This window comes from Monodon monoceros, unplaced genomic scaffold (assembly GCF_005190385.1).
Source record: "Monodon monoceros isolate NGI ecotype Baffin Bay Population unplaced genomic scaffold, NGI_Narwhal_1 Super_Scaffold_3, whole genome shotgun sequence".
Taxonomy (NCBI): Eukaryota; Metazoa; Chordata; class Mammalia; order Artiodactyla; family Monodontidae; genus Monodon; species Monodon monoceros.
Window position 1 is genome coordinate 81,295,721 of NW_021703780.1, and position 16,898 is coordinate 81,312,618.

General features: G+C 40.8%; 1 protein-coding gene across 1 annotated transcript in view; it reads right to left on the bottom strand.

Moving 5' to 3' along the window:
• The window catches only part of TAFA4 (TAFA chemokine like family member 4), a 127,284-nt gene that overhangs the window by 107,290 nt on the left and 3,096 nt on the right, over positions 1-16,898 (bottom strand). Inside the window, exon 2 of the mRNA XM_029243326.1 lies at positions 14,443-14,558. Coding sequence (XP_029099159.1) covers positions 14,443-14,558 — 116 coding nt within the window. The remainder of the gene's footprint in view (positions 1-14,442; positions 14,559-16,898) is intronic.

A 16,898-nucleotide genomic window follows, 5' to 3' on the forward strand; every position in this document is an offset into this window, starting at 1 on the left:
GTCAAAGTCCCCACTTCATACCCCAATCTCCCAACTCTACACTCAAAGGCATTTGCTGTTAAGGGTGATATATATCCTTCTATCCATTGTTTGTATATAGAATTGCTTGAGTGAATGAAAAGACAAAGTCCTAGGAATGGAATTTTGGAGTGAAAGTTTTGTGTATTTCAAATGTTGAAGGAAAATGCCAACTGTATACTAAGCCTTTTAAATGGACATGATCAATCCATATAAATGCAGAGCTAGAATGAAGTGAGAACTCAGTCTGGCCCCATCTCTCCAACAGCGCTGGGCCAGCTCAAAGATGGTAGACCAGTACTGCCCCACAGGTGCTTTGGAAATTTGTAGGAGAAAGGGTATTCTGTTGCCACAATGATTGGGAGGGTGGAATAAGGGGCTTGGACATTAGACATGTTACAGTGCATAGGGCAGTCTCACCGAATGAACAACTGTCCTGTGTCCCATACAATCTACAAATGTTTTGGTGGGCATTCATGTTGGTGAAGAATCTTTATTATCCTGGGTCCAGAGCTTGGCTACATTTTACATATAAATTCATCCACAGTTTTTTGTGGTTTTTTTTTTCCTTTGTCATGTTTTTAATATACATTGAATTTTCCAGGAATACAGCCACGATGTAAATAGAGAGTTAAATGTTTTGGAAAGTTGCATCACAGTGGCATTTTAAGTCCTAAACCAACATATTTTTATTGTTCTCTATTTATAACTAATGAGTTCACAGTGATTCTATTTGTAATCTGACTATGCTACCACTATACCCAAGCTTATACATAATGATATATATGTTTATTATATTAACTACTTGCCTTTTGGTTTCTTTAAAAAAAAAAAAAAGCCTGCCACCAGATGCAGCTGTACAATATAAAAAATAAATTTTAAAAATAAATATATATAAATAAATAAAGTACAACATATACACAAATTAACTCAAAATGAATCACAGACCTAAATGTAAAGACTAAAATTAAAACATTTCACAGAAAACAAGCTTTGTGACCTTAGATTAGAGGCAAAAAGACACCAAAAGCATGGTACATAAAAGAACAAACTGGCAAGTGGGACTTCATCAAAAAAAAATCTGCTTTTCAAAAGACACTGTTATGAGAATGAAGAGACTGGGAGAAAATATTTGCAATTCCTTTCTCTGATAAAGAAATTATATTGAGAATATATAAAGAACTCTCAAAATTCAATATTAAGAAAACAATCCAACTTTTAAAAAAATGGGCAAATGATGTGAATAGACACTTCACAGATATACAGATAAGCAAATGGTAAGATGTACAACATCATTAGTCAGTAGGGAAATGCAAATTAAAACCACCATGTGATATCACTACTCACCCAGTGAAAGGGCTAAAACTAAAAATACAGATCATACCAAGTGCTGAGAGGAATGTGAAGGAACTAAGACTCTCTTACTCTGTTGGGGGGGAGTGTGAGCTGGTACAACCACATTGGAAAACCGTTTGACAGTTTCTTGAAAAGTCAATCGTACATCTACCATAGGAACCAGGCATTCTGTTCCCTAGGTACTTCCTTAAGAGAAATGAAAGCATATGTTCATATAAGCACTTGTAAGAAATGTTCATAACACCTCTACTTGTAATAGTCAAAACTGGGAACACCCGCAAACGTCCATCAACAGGTGAATGGATACACAGTGTGTGACGCAGGATGGGCTACTCTTCAGCAGTTAAAAGAAATGAGCTACTGATGCACGGGACACCACGGATAAACCATAAAGCAACTATGCAGAAAGAAATCAAACAAAAAAAGAATACATCTTGTATGATTTTACTTAAACACGATTCCAGGAAATGCAAACTCATCTATAATGGCAAAAAGATCAGTAGTTGCCTGGCAACGGTGGAGGTGGGGGCAAGAGGGACTGATTACAAAGGGGCACAAGGGGTGATGGGTATATTCATTATTTTGATCATGGAGATGGTTTTCATGGGTGTGCATATATATATATATATATATATACATACACACACATATATACATTATATATGTTAAAACTTACCAAATTGTACACTTATAAATATGCAGTTTACTGTATGTCAATTACACCTCAATAAAGCTGTTTAAAAAAAAAACAAAATCAAAATAATGCATTAAGTTCCCAATGGAATCCCCAACTTTTCCTCTGAACTATTTTATTTAAACCTCACGAAAACACTTTGAGATAGAAGATGCTGTTATATCCACTTCCAGGAAAGGCAAACTGAGCAGAAGTCTCAGAGGTTGAATAACTGTTATTCAATAACTCACATAGCTAGGACCTCACAGGGCCAAGGCACAAGCATTTTTATTTCATGTTATATAAATGCTTCCAAAGCACTTGACAATTTTTTAAGATAACTTCAACAGCTCCCAGGCAAACATATTTACACTATTTATTTGCTTAGCAAATCTCCTTTCGTAGACGGCACATGGGTAAATGTCAACCCTATCATTTCAGGATCATCACAAATTCTAAAATTAATAGGGTTCAACTTAAGGTTTCAGTGACTTAGAGAAACAATCCAGGTTCCAACGTGTCACACACCCAAGAGTCACCAAGTCAGCACATTGGAAAACAAACTCAAGGTCAGCACAACGTACAGTAGAAGAGACAGGCTAATAACCTTTTTGGTCCCACCTGGAGAGATCAAACTCCGTAATTTTTCTTCCGGAGCACACACACACACACGCACACACACACACCTGGCAACCAAAATGCTGAGTGTGAATGTTTCAAGTTTCTAGATGTCCACTAACTAGAAAAACATTGTTGATTGTTGCTTTCTTGCTTTACATACAGTCATTATTTCCTATCAAATAAGACTGACCAGCAAAAGCTCAAATACATAGAATATCCCCCATTAAAAGTCGCTGGCCTCCACTGGTCGACAGTTTGGAAGTCTCCTAATGACCGCAGGACAGCTGTGGAGGGGGATAGACAGAGAAAACTTCAACAAGTTCACTTCTATGGCTCAAATCCAATCAGACTCTCAATGCTCCTCTTGCAAAAAATGGCTTCCACAATGCCTTGCAAACGCTTCCCCAATAGCAAAGCGTACAACTGTGTTTGGTTTGGGGGAAGAAGACACACAGCTTAACTCTGTGCCAAGTTCAGGCTGTTCAAGTCCCCCACCCCCTCCCTGGACTGCTGGTATTAATTTCCAGCCCTTTAGCAGGTAGCTGTGCAAAGTCAGTGACAAACTACAGAAAGATGACCTGCTGGTGGATTTACTCATTTATTTCATTTTGTGCCCATATTATATTTTTCCTGAAACAAAGTTCTCTCCTGTTTCCCTTTCTGACTCTCCACAACAGATAAGAAACAGGAAAAGAGAGCACAGTCCGAGATGCTCCCACCTTCAGGCCCTCCTAGCCTGTTCAAATTGGTTATAGTTCTTATCTGATTTCAGACATTCCCTCAAATATACGCATTGATGGCACATGGCATAAGGAGTGGTAAAGTTTTTAACTGTTGAACACACAGTCTTCTCAGAGTGAATTAATCTGTTTTAATGGATTTTTGAATATCCATTCAATAATATTAATTAATATTAATATTATTAATATTAATAATATTACTTGTGGTATTCTGAGACCGCCATATGAGCCAAAATATTTCAAGCATCCAAGCTACACCTAGAAAGACACAAAATCTCTTTTTCCTTCCCGTACCATCTTTACCCCTGCTGATTCTTCTTACCAAATGATTTTATTTTCCTTATATGGGACAAAAGATTCTTATTTCCTCAGATAATGCTGACAGATGATATACTGACCCCCGGCTTTTTAAGCCCCAAATTGTAGGCTTCGTTTAGATAAGTTCAAGTGCATGGCTTGAAAGAAGAAAGAGGAACTTTCTTCTCAAGGGTAAGGAGAATCTTTTCCCTAACTACCCAGAGAACTCTTCCAAGGCCGTGGGTTGCCTATTCTGCCTCAAAGACACAAAAGGGGGCAGGAGAAAAAGCCTGCTCTGCCACATAGGGTGGCTCACAAGCTCGTTTAAGGAACTGAAATTCTTTACTCTCCTGTCAGTGAAACAACCCTTCCTCCCCACGAAAAAGAATGTGAAGCACACTCATTTGTCAGATATTTTGCAAAGCTGACCTTGACAGTGGCACTGGGATTTGAACTTGCGGGCAAGGAGATGAGAAGTCAAATATTAACACCTCACATAATCTGTTCCTTTCCCTTCTTGTGAAACATCGAGAATAAGACGAGCCTATCAAGATGGAACTAGAGAAAAATAATGTAGGGTCCAAGGGAGGTCAATGGAATCTCTCACACTACAAGCTTTTAGCATCCAGGAACAGCCCTGCCAGGGCAAAATGACCAAGCGTCTTCACAGTCCTTCCAAAGAGATGGATACGGAGGTCACCGTTAGAGGGAGAAAACACACCTCTGCTCAGCCTGGCAACATGTAGTGAGAATGAAATGGAGACTCATCACCACTGGAATCAAACTGTAGCTTAACAAGAGCTTGAGTCAAACCTGACTTTTTGTTCTTCTGAATCAGTGGTTCTGACACCCACCAGGCAACTATTAAAAAATAGAGTTGACTGGGCTCCACCTTGCAAGATTCAAATATAACGTAGATATGGTAGGGCCTCCATGCTTTTTAGTGGAAAACTCCCCAGATAATCAAGTAAGCATCATCACATAGATGCCCTCTTCACTACCAAAACACAGGCTTTTCTCCCGTTCCAAAATCTTTTTCTTGTTTATAAAATAAAGGTTATTCCTGTAGAATTGCCTACATAAAAATATACCCATACAGTTAAAGAAGTAACCATTCATTGGGGGCAGGGCAGGAAGATGGAAACAGTCATGGAAGAAACCATATTAAAACTGTATCTGGGCTTCCCTGGTGGCGCAGGGGTTGAGAGTCCGCCTGCCGATGCAGGGGACACGGGTTCGTGCCCCGGTCCAGGAAGATCCCACATGCCGTGGAGTGGCTGGGCCCGTGAGCCATGGCCACTGAGCCTGCGCGTCCGGAGCCTGTGCTCCGCAATGGGAGAGGCCACAACAGTGAGAGGCCCACGTACCGCAAAAAAAAAAAAAAAAAAAAAAAAAAAACTGTATCACTGGATTTCACTCCAGTGGATAAACACTGATTATGGGTCAAAGTAAGTTTCCAGGGAATAACTTTACGACTTAATGGCTGGGCTTCCCTGGTGGCGCAGTGGTTAAGAATCCACCTGCCAATGCAAGGGACACAGGTTCAAGCCCTGGTCCGGGAAGATCCCACATGCCACAGAGCAACTAAGCCCGTGCACCACAACTACTGAGCCTGTACTCTAGAGCCCGCGAGCCACAACTACTGAGCCTGCATGCCACAACTACTGAAGCACACAGGACTAGAGCCCGTGCTGCTCAACAAGAGAAGCCACTGCAATGAGAAGCCCGCGCACTGCAACTAGAGAAAGTCCGCACACAGCAAAGACCCAATGCAGCCAAAAATAAATAAATTTATTTTAAAATGTCTTCATGGCTGAAGCCATCACTCACACCAACGCACACACATACACTTTCAAATTATCCTGCTACTTCTCTCTCCCTAAAAAATATGCTCTTGCAAAGAATGATCATATGGGCAGTTCATTAGGAAATGGAACCATTTTCCCCACCCTTTATGAGGGCTACAAACCCCACTTACCTGGCGCTTTTCCTGAATTTAAATGCAATCATTTAGGAAAAAAATAAAAAGAACTAAAACCAAAAACATGAAAAGAAATTAAGTGAAATAAAGGGAGATAAAACATTGTGCCCTAGGATTGACCCATGAAAATATAAGTAAGTCATAATTCTAATCTTTCAGAAAGTAATGCTAAGACCCAATTCATTACCCTGTACTAAACAGATTACACTGGCCTCTGGCTGCATGTAGCTATTGAGTCCTTAGAATGTGGCTTGGGCCACAGGTTGAAATGATCATATTTGGGTATATTAGATTAAATAAAATATATTATTAAAATTAACCTATGTGTTTCTTTTTACTTTTTAAATGTGGTTATAAAACATTTAAAATTACATATGTGGCTCCCCCATTTCTGTTAGACAATGGCTGCATCAGGCTAGAGTCCTGCTTTTCGCTATTTAGCTCTTCTAAGCCTTGCCTGCCCCCTAGTGTCAGAACTCTGGCAATGCAGACAAAATATTTTTCAAAACCATCTGTATTGCTGGGAAAGAAATAGAAGTTTCTTCTATTAGGAAGATTAGGGCTAAAATAGTCATTCCAATCAAAATCATCAGCAGGGTTCCTATAAAAATTCAGCCTTTACAGGGGACAGAAACAGGTGCACTCTTCATACTTAGGTGCACTCTTCATACAATTTAACCAAAGTTAAAGACAACACAAGGCACCAAAGCACACAAGCCCAACAACATTCACATTCTGCATATATCATTTATAACAGAGAAAACAGAAAACCTAAATCTCCATAAATTTAAACATTACAGAATCTCTATAAAACGGGATTCACTCAAAAGGAGAAGGCAGTTCTCAATAAAGATGACTAACATTTATTAAACACTTACTGCGCAAACACAATTCTGAGCACTTTCCCGGTATTAACTGACTCCTCATTACAACTCTTTAAGGATGACTTTTATTGTTTATTATCCCCACTTTACAGAAGAAGAGACTGAGCCCCAAAGAGGTTTTGTAACCAGCCCAAGTATGAAAGGAGAATGTAAGCTAACCTGGATGCCTGCTCCTTAGTGTGCAGTGAGAATAAATCCTTCTTCTCCGACCCAGGGATCTCATGTCTTCTGCAAGCATCCAGGAAGCTGACATGCTATCCTGTTAGCCTGCAAGAAATCTCAGACCTGTCACAATTTTTGACACCAGCCCCCAAGAGTGAGGTGCCCCCTCTACAGAAGATCTGGCTGAAGGCCAGCAGGTAAAAGGGCTCTCAGCATCCTTCGGTCACTCTGTTTTCAGCTTTTGAAGCCTTGTTTGTTAGAAATTTCTTTTTTCTTAAGGTTGGGCTGAAACCCCAGTCTTCATAAAGAAACTGTCTTCATTATAGTCAGCTTCTAGGACAATGAAAAACAAGCCTTTTTCTCTTGTACACGATAAATCTTCAAACCTTAAGCCACTGATCACATCTCCCTACACATACAAAGCCCTCAATCACTCCTTGAAAATTTCCAGACTCCTTTTCATTTTGGATGCCTCTAAATATGAAGATAGATACCATTTATTGAGTGTTTACTATGTACTAATCCCTTCACCTACTTTCTTAGCTAATCATTCCAATAACCCCATAAGGTAGGCATGTACATCATTTTTACAGATAATGAAGCAAATTCAGAGAGGTTAAGTGGCCTGGATAAGGTCACACAGCTGGGATGTGGCATAACCAGGGTTATGTTTGACTCCAGACCCCCTATGCTTTGCTGCCTCATTCTCAGTTGTGCTCCAGTTTCTTGGGCCCTTAATACTTTGGACAGAATATATTAAATAAGAGATTTTACAGCATAACAGAGTATATTAAATAGCAGCTAGGCACCATGGCATCTGCTGGAATGAAAACACCCCAAACCAGTCATACCTAAAGCTCTCTGGAGAAATGGAACTATTAAAATGAACTTGTAAACCAGCAGCACCCCAGTTCCCAACTCTCTCAGCTATAACGGAAAAGTAGCTATGCTTCTGTTTTCAAAGGGGAAAATTTTAATTTTTGAAGTGTCCAAATATTCCCAGAGATAAATCTCCAGGACGTAGGGTGTTTTGTGTCCCAAACTCATCATGTAACCAGCTAATTAATTTCAAATGACTCTCAAGTTTCTGAACCTATCAGCATCTTTCCACTGCATTACATTTGCTGCCTTCTCGTGGGGAAATGATGTTACATATGGGGCTGGGGAGGGGCGAGACAGGGAACTAAAGGACAAATTGCTAGTTGAAGAAATAATAGAGTTAACTCTGCTTCCTTTTAAAAGAAACTAACCTACCAAATGGCTCTCACACCTTTCCTACAGATTGGGCTACAGAAGCCCATGTCTCCTACTCAATTATTATGTCAGGTAGAATTTTGAAAGCAACAAAGTGGCCTTTTGTGTTTTCTAATTCCTTAAAGATACTACCTCTGGACTCTTGTGAAAGATTATCAATGCCATGTGCTTTAAAGAAAGATTCCTACCACCAATTCTGTGAAAATTAGGTGTGTTTTTGTTTCTTACACTTGAACTAAAATGAAACTTCGGTCCACACCTAACAATATCCCATCCGATCTGCCCAAATTAGGGGCAGTGTCCCACATTCTTCCCCTCCCTCTCTGTCTTAGAGGTATGAGTGGAAATGGGATTGTAAAATATCTCCTTGTTCATACACAGCCATCAACAAGCCACTTTCCTAATCTGAGCCATTAAAAGCATCCAAAAAACTTCCAACTAGGGTTTCCTAGGGACACAGTTCCTTAATTGGCCAGCATGAACCACAAACTCTTGGGACAGTGTCAGGGGGTCCTCTGGACACCACACAGAGGCTTCTTCAGTTAACTCTCTGCAACTTGCTCCCGCTCTCAGGCTGTTTCAGATACACCCAAAAATCTGACCAGAGTTTCTCAGGTCTGACCCTTGACTTTGTCACCAGCTGAGTGCAATTCTGGGAAGAAACTCCACATGGCCACTGCAAGGTCATCAGAGAAATGTCCAACACCTCCCTGCCACCGCCAGTTCCCTCTCTGTCCATCTCTCTCTCTCTCTCTCTCTCTCTCTCACACTCACACACACACACACACACACACACACACACACTCACTCACTCACTCACTCACACAGCCTGCTGGAATACACAGCCTTGCTAGAATGGGAGTAGTGGGCAAAGGAAAAGCAGGAAGAAACAAGGAAATGAGGATCAAAGTACTCGGGTGTCCTCAATTTTCAAAGAGCTTTCACAAATCGACAAGTAAACAATCAATAGAGCCAAGACAAAAACGGATAAAGGATAAGATAGTGCAAAGAAGAACAAACAAATAGTCCCCCAGCACACTGAGTACTTGGTCAAAAAAAGTTGCAAGGGCTTCCCTGGTGGCGCAGTGGTTGAGAGTCCACCTGCCGATGCAGGGGACACGGGTTCGTGCCCCGGTCCTGGCAGATCCCACATGCCGCGGAGCGGCTAGGCCTGTGAGCCGTGGCCGCTGAGCCTGCACGTCCGGAGCCTGTGCTCCGCAACGGGAGAGGCCACAGCAGTGAGAGGCCTGCGTACCGCAAAAAAAAAAGAGTTGCAAGACAATCCAACAGCAGTTTTCATTACCATATTTGCAAAACAGTAAGACCTGATAGCACCCAGAGTTGATGAGGGTCTGGGGGAACGGGAGTTATCGTACTAGTACTGCTGGTGTAAGTGTAACTAAGTCCAGAAGTTTTGGAGGGCACTTTGCACTATTAAAACGTTAATGCGTTGTGTCAAAAGCTGCAGGATACTCACCAAAAATCATTGTCTCCTCTTTGAACTGGGCCCACAGCTAGGGTATGTTTCCCAGCAGCCCAGGCAGTAAGGTGTGGCCATGGGCCTCAGCTGCAGCCAATGGCAGGACAATTCAAGGGATGCAGTCAGCATCTAACCCCGTTCATCAACACCTCCCAGGTGTATCCTCCATGCCCATTTCCCTTCCAGCTGGCTGGAATGAAGACCACTCTAGAACAACCTTTAAGGCCACGGGTTGAAAACACTAGAACTTCCATCCACTGTGGTTCCAAGAAGACCACAGTAGAGGCGAACATCCAGCTGACATATTACCCACCCAGCACTCATGAGCAAGAAATACAATTTCTTTTATTTAAGCCATTATGTATATTTACCTGGTCTATGTGTCACAGAAATTAGCCTACTCCCATACATTTACATGCACTTTAATTCAGCAGTCTCACTATTAGGAATTCATCTGAAGTCAGGACATATATATTTGTACAAATATGGTAACAAGCTATATGTCCACCAAAATTGGGAGTGATCAAATAACTTACGGCACATCCATACAACAGATGACTATGCAATGTTACGGAGAGTGATATAGATCTGCACGCAGTCACATGAAAAGACCTCTAAACTTTATTGTTAAATGGGGAAAAAAAATCAAGGTACAAAACAGGGTGCATAAAGAGACATCTGTGCATACACACATACTGGTATATACATGCCTTTTTCTAGAAGGATAGGTGTGTGGATACATAAAATCTAAAACAGTATAGAAAATATATAAAATATAGATGACTACATAAAACAATACCTAGAAGGCTATATGAAATTAACAATGTGACTGGGCCAGGGGACACCCAGATATCTGCTTAAACATTATTTCTGTATGTGTCTGTGAAGGTGTTTCTGGAAGAGGTTAGCATTTGAGCTGGGGGCTGAGTGAAGCCAATGGCCCTCCCCATTGTGGGTGAGCCTCATCCAATCCCTTGAGGACTTGAATAGAACAAAAAAGCAGAAGAAGGTTGAATTTGTTCTTTGCCTGATTGTTGAGCTGGGACATTGACCATCTCCTGCCCTCTGTGCTCCTGGACCTCAGGCCTTCAGACTCAGGCTGGAATCTACACCATTGCCTCTCTGGCTCTCAGGCCTTTGAACCACATCACTGGTTTTCCTGGGTCTCCAGCTTGCAGACTGCAGGTCATGAGACTTCTCAACCTCCATAGCTGTGTGAGCCAATACCTTAAATCAATAATAAACTAGTTGTGTTGGTTCTGTTTCTCTGGAGAACCCTAATAGTCAACAAAAAGTTAAAAGCCTATCCTTTCACACCTGCCTATTATTTTCTGGAATTTTTACCACCAGGAGAAAACTACGTAATTGATCACAGGGTGACAAATGGGCAAAATGAGCCTATTAATAAATATTCATTTAGCACCCATTATATTCCAGGCATCAAGGACACAGCTTAAGAAACCCGCGAGGGAGTAAGACTCCACAGTAGGATTCAGGAGCCCTCATCTGCGGGTATGCAAAGGGTACAGGCAGGCCTCAGGGATTTTGCCAATTTGATTCCAGACCCGCGCAATAAAGGGAATATCGCAATAAAGCAAGACATGAAATTTTTGGTTTCCTAGTGCATATAAAAGTTATGTTTACACTATACTGTAGTCAATTAAGTATGCAATAGGATTATGTCTGAAAAAACAATTCACATACCTTCATTCTAAAATACTTCAAAGCTGTAAATGCTACCCACCATCTGAAATTTCAACGAGCCATAATCTTTTTGCAAGGGTCACATCAAAGATCATGGATCACAGGTCACCACAACGAACAGAGTAAAAATGGAAAAGTTTGAAATACTGCGAAGATCACCAAAACGTGACACAGAGACATGAAGTGAGCAAATGCTGTTGGAAAAATGGCACCAAAAAACGCTGGATTTGTAAAAAATGCAAGATCTGCAAAGTGTAAGAAAGAAGCTAAGTGCAATAAAATGAGGCATGCCTGTACTTCAATAAAACGAGGCACGTCTGTACTTCTGTAAAGATGGTTCTTCATGCAGCCTGCAGCCCCAGTGAGAGAACAGAGCCCCTTGTGGGCAGGAACCAATCCTGATTGCTTTGACGGTTGTTAAGATAAGGGGTGAGAAGGACTTAAGTTCCAAAAACGAAAGCAGGAAGAATCCCCCAAAAGACAAAAAGAAACCAAAAATGGGCTGAGAATCCAAATAAAATCATCTAGAAATTCTAAGATGAAAATTTCATTTCTTGCGCAAAACTTGCCAAGGCTTTGCTCAGACTTCTCACCCTCCCTGTTGCAGGAGGGTCTTTGCTTATATGGAAGACACTGCATCTCTTGTGTACACAATTCTAAACTTAATTTAGATTTATCACTACAGTTCCACGTTTTCCAACTTTAAAGGGTTATGGTATGAAATGAGGATTGCCACAAAGATTTAAAAGAGAAGGTTCGCATAAAGACTACCAATGTTGGGGGCTGGGGGGATAAATTGGGAGATTGGGATTGACATATATACACTAATATGTATAAAACAGATAACTAATTTAAAAAATAGGTAACTAACAATAACCTGCTGTATAGCACAGGGAACTCTACCCAATACTCTGTAATGGAATGTATGGGAAAAGAATCTCTAAAAAGAATGGATATATGTATAACAGATTCACTTTGCTGTACACCTGAAACTAACACAACATTGTAAATAAACTATATTCCAATAAAAATTTTTTAATAAGAAGAAAAAAAAAAAGACTACCAGTATGTACATGTTGGGTGTGGAGGGGTGATAAAAATAAGTAATCTAACCTGGAAGAAAAAAAACCTAAGTATAATGCCTTTTAATAAATGAATATTGAAATAAAGAAATATTGAAGGTTCAGTCATGTCCCCTGTTTCCTCCAAGTTTAATCATTTTTCATCATAATCTCTCTGACATCTGGAAATGTGCTGGTGGTAACTCCCCACCCCGAAATGCTTTGCTTCTTTACTAGCCTGACTCTCTACCTGCACCCAAGAAACGAGATGTGTATCAAACAGATAAGACTGATGACTTCAAATTCTCTAACCTTGAGAGCAAGCTCACCACAATATACACAGCACAATAACCAACCAGCCCTGGGCACTTTCACAGCAGCCAAATGGTATTGATTTTATGCCGATTCATTAAAATTTCAATCATTAATTTTCTTGTCTTCTTGAAACTATTGCTTAAGGACAATTGAGTCATGAGAGAGTTTAAAAACTTAAGCCTAGGACTTCCCTGGTGGCGCAGTGGTTAAGAATCTGCCTGCCAATGCAGAGGACACAGGTTCCAGCCCTCGTCCAGGAAGATCCCACATGCCATGGAGCAACTGAGCCCGTGCGCCACAACTACTGAGCCTGCACTCTAGAGGCTGCGAGCCACAACTACTGAGCCCACGGGCCACAACTACTGAAGCCCGTGTGCCTAGAGGCCGTGCTCTGCCACAAGAGAAGCCACCGCAATGAGAAGCCCGCACACCACAATGAAGAGTAGCCCCCACTTGCTGCAACTAAAGAAAGCCTGCGTCAGCAACGAACAACCAATGCAGCCAAAAATAAACAAATAACTTTATTTAAAAAAGAAACTTAAGCCTAAAATTAAATCTTAACCTTGTCAGAATAAGTAAGTAGAGAGCTTCACCTGCTGTATATCTGAGGGTAAGGATAACTAACAAACTTCTCTACATACTTTCTTGGAGAGAGACTTTACAATCCTGATGCATACATAGTTTAGGGCTCAAGCTTCACTCTTTCACTAAAAAGTCAAAGCATGCCTGGCACTGCCACACCTCCAATTACTGAAGCAGAGACAGCAAATTAATTGCTTGACAACAAGTCCACTGACAAATGTGAATTATTTAGGAAAACACGATTCTCGGGGGAGTTTCCAAGTCTGTGTCACTTTAAATGTAGATGTAACAAGGAAAGGGGACAAGAAACACACAGGAACATACACACACAGATACTTTACTGATTATTTTCATCTTTCTTTAGAAATAAGCAACTACAGCCATGGGTCTCACTAGAAATTAACAGAATGATTCTCTAAAACTTCAGACATTCTATTTTAGGTCCTGTGTAAAAGTTACCACCGCTTTTTTTTTCCTTTTGTTCCTTTCTTTTTCAATCATTCACCATCTTTTCTTAAAGGGGTTTTAAAATCATCTGAAAGCTCCCTTCACTATAGCCCTGGAAGTGTTCATTTAAGTTTATTAATGAAGATGTTCTGCCTTCAAAGGAAGATGGAGTATATAATCACAAAGTGCTGCTGGTTTTCCAGGATTCTTTGAGAAAAATCACTGAAAAAATGAAAGTGTACTCAGGAAGGTAAAAAAGGAAAAACCTGGAGGACATTTTAGATAGATGTCCAGAACAACACGCTTTAAGCATCAAACCCTTGAACTGCTTTACCCTGTTGCATTTCATGCTTCCTCTGGTTAGTTACACACCATCAAAAGATTTTGTCAATTACCTGTGTCTAAAATGTGGGCTTAGGGGGCTTCCCTGGTGGCACAGTAGTTAAGAATCCCTGTGGGATTCGAACCCGCAAGGGACATGGGTTTGAATCCTGGTCGGGGAAGATCCCACATGCCACGGAGCAACTAAGCCCGTGTGCCACAACTAATGAGCCTGTGCTCTAGAGCCTGCGAGCCACAACTACTGAGCCCACGTGCCACAACTACTGAGGCCCACGTGCCTAGAGCCCGTGCTGCACAACAAGAGAAGCCACCACAATGAGAAGCCCATGCACTGCAATGAAGGGTAGCTCCCTGCTCACTGCAACTAGAGAAGGCCCACGCACAGCAACGAAGACCCAACACAGCCAAAAATAAATAAATTAAATTAAATTAAAATTTTTTTAAAATAATAAAATGTGGGCTTTGGTGTTTGAAAGGGTTTTATTACTTGATCTCAGTGGCGTGCAATGAGCTTAAAGGGCTTACCTGCGTGTCCCCGGAGATGCTGGCTGGAGGCAGACATCAGCTTACAGCACACCATTAACACATAGGCCAGAAAGAGCCAGTGAGACAGCAAGACCGACCTAGCACAGACTCTCATCCTGGAAAGAAAGCAGGACGCAGTTAGCGAGGGCTGAGTGACACAAGGCTTTTCAGCAAACACCGTCCTGAGAAGGTGGGGAAAGCAGTGGATGATGCTCAACTATGGACTTCTTCCCCCACAAGGAAACTGAAGGCCAATCCAACCTTATTTGCACTGTGCATTCACTCAATTTTCAATAAATACCTTTTTTTAACATCTTTATTGGAGTATAATTGCTTTACAGTGTTGTGTTACTTTCTGCTGTATAACAAAGTGAATCAGCTATATGCATACATATATCCCCATATCCTCTCCCTCTTGCGTCTCCCTCCCACCCTCCCTATCCCACCCCTCTAGGTGGTCACAAAGCACTGAGCTGATCTCCCTGTGTAAAAGTTTTCGAAGTTAGCTACATGCCTCGGTGAGAGGTCTATTTATGAATCCCTAGAATGTAGCCTGAGTGGCCCTGATAGAACATGGGGGTTATATACTATTTTATAGCATGAAATTTAAAAAGCGACATACTTAGAGCCGGATTCAAATAGAAGATATGTGGTTTCCTCATCTGAAAAAAACCACAGAAATTTTCACACCAGGCTCGAGAGATTTCCCCTGGTTCCTCTGTTTATTAATGCCCTCTGCCTAGAAGACTGGCTGACTAGTTTATTAATCCAATCTCAAAGTTTGATGGGAATACGAGCAAGTACAGGTGAATAGAGAAACAACTTCATATAGATGTCAACAGATAAATGGATAAAGAAGATGTGAGATAGATATGATGAAATATTATTCAGCAATGAGAAAAAAGGAAATCTTGCCATATACAAAATTTTAGATGGACCTTAAGGGCATTATTGCTAAGTGAAATAAGTCAGATAAAGACAGATACTGTATGATCTCACTTACACATGGAATCTAAAAAAGACAGACTGAGAGAAACAGGTTAAGTAGCATGGTGGTTACGAAGGGTTGAGAGTGAGGGAAATGGGTAGATATTAGCCAAAGGTCAAATATTTCAGTTACATGACTAACAAGTTTGGGGATCTAATGTATAGCATGGTGATTATAGTTAATAATACTGTATCATATACTTGAATGTTGCTAAGAAAAATGTTCTCATCACCAAAAAATAATTTAAAAAAAAGGTAACTGTGATAGTAGGAAGGTGGTAGCTGATACTATGCTGAGAATCATTTTGCAATTGACCATCATTAAATCAACACAGTGTACACCTTAAACATACACAGTGTTATGTGTCAATTACATCTCAATAAACCTGGGAAAATAAGCTTCACCTCATATGAATGGACAATACCCAGACAGTTGCTCAAAGACAATTCAGGTCACAGATATGGTTGTGTGGTCTATTCTAAAACAACTCCTCCCCCCAAAAAAAGAGTAAGTAAAAAGAAAATAGCCAGTATGCATTCCAACCCTCTCCCTAACTCTCTGCCCTTTTTGATATTATAGAGAAATTAGATAGCACTTGATTAACTTTTATCTTTGCTATTTTTTTTTTATTAACTTTTTCAAGCAAGAGTCAGAGTTCTTGGCGTTTGAAACTCCAGTGATACTAGGTTCTGCCTGACACATGTCTCATGGTATTTAGGATAAAAGATCCACCACAGAGGATCAAAGGAACCCCCTTTTCATATACACAAGATGTATAAACACTCATGGGCAGACAATAAAGACATGGCCCATGGGGATGGATCCCTGTTTGCGTAACACTAGAGGCAAAGCTTCTGAGGAAATCCTGGAAGGAAGGGTCTAGCCACCCCATGGCTGTCAGCCACACAGTACCTCAACCAGAACCATGATTCCATGCTCAAGGGAAGGCACAGCCTTGGGGACCTGGTGCCCACATCACACTGTGGGAAGTAGGTCGTGACCTCTCACAAGTTAGTCAAATAGATCTTGTTGAAAGATCTCGTATTGCTCCCTGATTTGAGACTCAATCTGCCTTTGAAGCAACCACAGTAAGACAAGATTCTAAGATTATCTTTGAAGAGCACAGAGTTAAAAGGGACTCAAAGCTTGATATCTTTTTGCCCCTTGCCTTGGAAACCCTGAAAATTTTAAACCTACATGGAAACATAGGGTCTCTTTGCTTTGAAGGGCCTGCACATGCCTTAATTTTACAAAGCATGTCTTCTGTCTCCCCGACCTCGGCACACACACATGGTAAGTAGAAACCCTAGGATCAGTTTTAAAGGTGGCAAAGAATATACACGTAAGCCTATGTGAGCTTGAGGTGCTATCGTTTAATTATATTTCCACTTCAGGAAATTGATTATTAATTTATTACTAACAGGGAAAGCATGTAGGTTCAGAATTCCATATTTGCTGAATTTTTGAA